General features: G+C 42.0%; 1 protein-coding gene across 11 annotated transcripts in view; it reads right to left on the minus strand.

Moving 5' to 3' along the window:
- The window catches only part of DMD (dystrophin), a 1,925,924-nt gene that overhangs the window by 144,258 nt on the left and 1,775,666 nt on the right, over positions 1–6,000 (minus strand). For 4 of the 11 annotated variants that reach the window (XM_036747774.1, XM_036747776.1, XM_036747775.1 and 1 more), the window contains exon 1: positions 3,994–4,190. The exons of 6 other annotated variants lie outside the window; for them this stretch is intronic. In XM_036747774.1, the coding sequence (XP_036603669.1) occupies positions 3,994–4,013 (20 nt within the window). In that variant the 5' untranslated portion in view covers positions 4,014–4,190. Of the gene's footprint in view, positions 1–3,993; positions 4,202–6,000 lie in introns of those variants that run through there. One more of the 11 variants, XM_036747773.1, reaches the window with a different exon arrangement.

The raw sequence follows: 6,000 nt of genomic DNA on the forward strand, positions 1-6,000 counted from the left end.
AATTTCAAGTCCATTTGGGAACCCTGTAGCATCTTTAATAGATCTGCAGAGAAATGTTTGCTAGAGTTGATAAGGCTGGCAAACAAATCCTTCAAAAACCTAATAGTTTATGATGGTCTTAGAAACAGTCAAAGACTGGAATAGGGTTCTCTAACAGCATATGAATGAAATAGCTGGAATAAGAAAAAATGCAGCAGAACAAATCCCCCAAGGCATCAAGGATATAATAAAAATAGGAACAAATATTAACGGACTACAAATTTCAAAAGAGAAGTCCACAAATACAATTTCTAAGATTATTACTTAGCCCATGATAGTCCTTCAAGATGTCAGCCTTTTCTGAATTCCCTTTAGCAGAAATACTTCAGCACTTGAAAGAAGTTATTTTAAGTTTTAAAAATATGATAATAGAACTGGTTTCTCTTAAATCTATCAGCTGGTCGAATTGAAATTTCCTTTTCTGAGGACAGAATGAAAACCCAAGTACACTACCCTTTACAACGAGCAACTCTCAGTTACTTCTGCTAATTGGAACACAGGATATATTAGATAAAGAAATCCTCTGGAATCCCCAAATCCAATTCCAACAAATTGCTAAGACCATCCTCTTCATCCCCTACTTCTAACCTTTGATCAGAAATGCAAAGTTAAAACAACAACAAAAAAAAAAAACTTCAGAAAAAGAAATTTTGGTTTTCATTGTTTCAGATACAGGTAAGAGAAAGAAGTGGATGCAAACAGCCCAGAGGAGAAATAACAGACTTTATTCAAAAACTGGCTGGATATAACTAGCAAGCTCACAAGTGAAATAACTTTGTTTGCCCAGTACAAAATAAAACATTCTTCTGGTCAAGTAAATAATAATTTTATTTTGTAGTGATAGTTTGAGTGGTCTCTACCTTACTTCTTACCTGTCCCCTCTCCCCCTTTTCTAATTTGCTATGAAACCAAAAGTCATCGCAAAAGATTTGATCCTAAAATAGGACAAGACAAATGCCTCAGACAGAAAGTGCACTGAATGATGCTGCAGGCGAAATCTGCATTACCCTTATCTACACTATACCTTTCTGGACATCACAGATTCCGAAGCCCAGTATTTCTTAACGTTCACAAGCATGGCCGCACATACAGAAGTGAAGAATCAAGGCAAGTGGTCTGAATAATCTGAGTCAAAAAAACAGTGTTACCTTAAATAAACAGATAATAAAATAATATGCTATATTGCAGGGGGTGGGGGGAGGCTTGATTTTGGCACTGCCTCAGTTCTCCATTTCCCACTTTCACCCATGTTCCATAGATTAGACTATGTCTATCTAATCAATAAGCAAGAAACCCCCAAATCTAGGGATATACTGTAGGACTACAGTATTTTTAAAATGACTTGGAAGTTATCTTTGCTCCAAATTAAGACCCGAAGACTGGAAACAGAACGACATCCCTATATTAGGGTAGGCCTCCATAAATAATCCTAAAATAAAATTATTCATATCATGTAAACCTTTTACAATTGTTACTGAGTTTAGTCTAGTGGGACCAAAGCCTCAAAGTTCTACATGCCTTTGTGCATTTTCTTCAAATCATCATCCTTTTCATTTACATTTACTGTACATTATAAATCTCCTTTCCTCTTTATTTAAGCATGCAAGAGGAACCAGATGTGTATGAGAATAGCAAATCATCTAATGTGACAAAAAACTTCAGCGACACCTACTTGCCAATAATTAGAAATTAAAGTATTACTCCACAGTGCACAGCCACTGACCTAATTTCCTACCACACAATTTAGATTCTCTCTCACCTTCTTTAGTTTCAAGTAGTGTGCAAGGTTATTATAACAGCTTCACAGCTGCTGTCAGGGCTGGAATAATCCTATTTACTGGAATTGTTCTTTTAGTTTCTTAAAACTAACATTAAACACATTCAAAAAGTAACAAATTTTTGTTACTGGTGAGGGAAATGGCGGTTGCCTAATTAAAATAAGATTTCTCTGCCACCACTCATATTGCGCTGAAAATATTTCGAACAGTTGCCTTTTTATATCTTTCTACTTCCTAGGGAGAAAACTAATCACTATGCAGTGATATAAAAAGGTAGCATTCTCTGGTGGTTTGCCAAGGATTAGAGTTTGTCTTCATATATAAACCGAGAGCCCATTGATCCACATACAAAAACTGATTTCCCTTTAATCTGAGGATCAGACTGCTTTTGAAAGAAAACTTGGCTTTTGCATGCCTTATTGGCTCTACCTAAGTATTACTGGAATCCTGAGAAGCAATGGGAAAAACATATATTGAAAAGTTTTTGCTAAATGCTGATGGAGGGAATAGTGATAGAATGTCAAATTAAGCATCATCTACTCCCAAGGTGCCTATTTCTCCTTCTCCAGGATCTTCAGCATTTATTTTCTTTTCTATCTTCCGTCAGGGACAAAGCTGACAGCTTCGTGGTTAAAGCTCCAGCCCTTCCAGCTGTTCCTCCTCCACGGATCTATTTGATTTTCAAAGCTTATCCCTCTACTTTGGCCAAAGCAATTTCACTGCAGGGTCTTGTCGAATCCAAGATCAAACAATGGTGACTGCAACCAATTCCATGGTGATAAAGGGTCAAAGACCTTTCATAGAACTGCTTCTCTTCTACTCCCCAGCTTCCGGAGAGAAGTTGTGGCTTTAAACCAGTGGTTGGCCAAAACTTTGTCTTAGGAAAAGGGGTTTGGGGACAAAGCTACGTCCAGGTAAAAGATAGATGAAAAGAAAGGGGCAGAGAAGATAGGCAGGTGAGGGAGGAAGTAATCGTAGATTTTAGACAAAGGTGGAAGGCTTTAAAAAACATTACAGAGGATCCCTACCTCTGGCTGCAACTGTTTCAAACGCTATTTTAAAAGCACATTTCCCATGTCAACATGGCTCCTGTGGACCAGTAAACACCTTTAAAGCATTCCTTTCACACAACTTATTATAATGTAACCATGTTAGCACTTAAGGAATTCAAAGATAATTTCAATGAGATATTTTTAATTCCACGCGTCAATAAACACCCGGCTCCAAACTTAACTATAAACTTTACTTTAGTACCTCACTCAGCTTGCAAGATGAAAGTGGGAGTGGGGGGGGGGGGGTGAACGGTGGGAGTGAAGAAAAGGGGAGGGAGCCAGCGATCTCACACCCAACCCCAAAGGAAAAAGAAAAGAAGGAAAAAAAAAACCCTCCATCCTATCTTTGGCACGTCCTTGACTTCCTGGCTTAGCTTCAGGGTTTTAAATGTTTTTATTTAATTCACATCTGCAAGTCTTACGTGTCCCAACGAGACAATTACGGCGAAAGGGAAAATGCACGGGCACGAAATGTCATTTGGAATCCCTCGGAAGAAATCAGGCAGAAAGTTGACCTTTTAGCACTTGGAATACAATGGAAAGTAGCCCCGCTCCCCCACTCTGCAAGGTCTTTAAATGAAGGATTTAATTACAGTGTTCGTTACTAATGCACCCCGGCAGCTTCAAAGCTCCCCTAGCCCTCCTCGGGAAGAGAGAAAAGGCGAAACGCTTCCTTCCAGTCGCTCAAACGCCCGCGCCGGGAAGCGCCGCCGCTTCTTGGCACTGCCCGAACCCCTGGCTTTCCATTTCGGAACCCCGCCCCGCCACCCCCGAACCCATTCGCACACGCTCCGCACCGCTCCCTCGGTCGGGGGGAGGGGGACGGGTCCCCCGGGAGAGCGGGGCTTCTTCCCCCACCGGGGCCGGAGGAAAGGGTTAAATCCCGGCTCCCCGTGGCCAAGCCGAGCACCTGCAGTGGTGACCGAGAGACAACAGCTGGAAGGAGGCAAACCCGGCTACAGGAACGATTCCTCGACGCCCCCGCCCGCCCCCCACCTCCGCACACAAAGCCTTCCCCAACTTTCAGTCACCTCTAACCACCCCGGATTTCCCCGCGCCCGAGCAGAGCCACAAGTGCAAAGATTTTAGCGAGAGAAAACGTCTTAGGTCTGCAATCCACTTACCCTTTGAGTTGTTCCCTCATCGCTGCAAGAGATCAGCGATTGGGAAGGGAGGCCGGGGGAAGGTGGAAGAGAGAGAGAGAGAGAGAAAGAAAGGGAGAAAGAGAAAGAGAGGAAGGAGAGGAGAGTCCTAGACTCAGCCCGGCTCACGGAAACTCGAGCACCACCAAAGCAGAGAATAGGACTGCGGTGAAACTAACGTTACTGGGCTAAGGGCATTAGGGGGAGGGAAAGCTGCAGGCTAGACAGGGTGGAGCTAACAGCCTCTGCTCCTCCCCCCACCTATTGAACCTGATAACTAAAGAACTCAAAGAAACAAAACAGTTGGAACTAAAAAAAAAAAAAAGGAGGGAGATTTAAGGTAGAACTAGGAACTATGTAGCAACATAGCCACTGTGAAAGCATCCCCTGCAAAACAAATCTAGACTACTTGTTGCCTACTGCCTTAACACATGACCTAGGTGCAAATGACCTCATTCCACATAATTAAGTGTGTGGGTTTGGTGTTTTCTTTTTCAAGGAAGGAGAAAAAACCCCCAACACTTTTCCCCCCTTCCTCAAATTAAAGATTAAAGTGAGAATGAGATCAGAATATGGATTTCATTGAAATCTACCCTGAATTTTTTGAGAGCTGGGGCCTGACTGTAATTTAGAAACATTTTAGTTTAAATGAAGCTTTAGCCTTCTAAGCCATTGTAGCTGACTTAATAAACATCGTGTGGGTTATTTCTTATATTTTAATTTTTGAGATGATAGTTTTATTAGAAAAAATTAAATGAGGCTAAGGTCTCAGAATCAGAAACAGTTTGCAGCCATATAGAGACCTGTAATTTCATTTTATGTCCTTTATTAATTCAGCAGGGCACCTTCTCTACAATTTGTAGACTTAAGAGAGTTGCCTAGACATTTTCTCAGGGTGATACAATCACTGTGTATCAATAATGGAGGACTTGAACCCAGGTCTTCCTAGCTGAGATTAGACTTTTAATTCCCTAAAACACGGTGTCTCTGGAAACCTGATGCTCTTATTAAAAAATAAACAACAAACAAACAAGACCCCATGCTTCGGTCTTGGGAAGATGCTTGAAAATAAGATCTGCTTAGTTTCCTCTTCATAAACTAATGTAATGCTTAATTTGCTTGTTAAAAAAGAGGCATTTCTATTTCTACATTCATTTTTAGTAGCTTTCCTTTTTTCCCCTAAGTCCCTTATTTGGTTAGTTTTCTTTCCTTTTCACCTTTTTATAGTATTCATGAGCCCAGGTCCATACCTCTACCATAAAGGCTCTGAATAGGGCTTTGTTAGTAAAATAAAAGCTGCTTTAGTCATATTATGCACTTACAGAATTTTACAGATGAGGAATAAGGCAGTACAGACAGTAATATGATGATGAAGCAGGAAAACCAGGATTAAAACCTAAAACTTCTGAGTCCAGAACCAGCACTCTTTCCATGATATACATCATATTAGCTCCTCCGTGCCTGTCCCTAGGCCAGCCCTCATGGCCAGGGAAATGTTTAGGGGAAGAAGGAGAGAAAGAAGAAGAAGGAGAGAGAGAGAGACAGGCAGGGGGAGGGAGGGAGGAGGGAGAGGAGAGAGAGAGGAGAGAGAAGAGGAGAGGAGAGAGAGAGAGAGAGAGAGACAGAGAAAGAGAGAGACAGAGAGAGAGAGAGAGAGAGAGAGAGAGAGAGAGAGAGAGGAGAGAGAGAGAGGAAGGAGAGAGAGAGAGAGAGAGAGAGAAGAGAAGAGGAGAGAGAAGATGAGAGGAGAGAGAGAGGAGACAGAGACAGACAGAGAAAGAGAGAGACAGACAGAGAGAGAGACAGAGACAGAGAGAGAGAGCAAGAGAGAAAGAGGGAGAGGGAGAGAGAGGGAGAGAGAGGAGAGAGAAGAGAGAGAGGGAGAGAGAGGGAGAGATAGGGAAGAGGAGGGAGAAGGAGGTGAGAGAGAGAGAGGAGAGAGAGAGAGAGAGAAGGAGAGAGAGAGGGAGAGGGAGAGGGAGAGAGGAG

Source organism: Trichosurus vulpecula, chromosome 2, assembly GCF_011100635.1.
Source record: "Trichosurus vulpecula isolate mTriVul1 chromosome 2, mTriVul1.pri, whole genome shotgun sequence".
NCBI lineage: Eukaryota > Metazoa > Chordata > Mammalia > Diprotodontia > Phalangeridae > Trichosurus > Trichosurus vulpecula.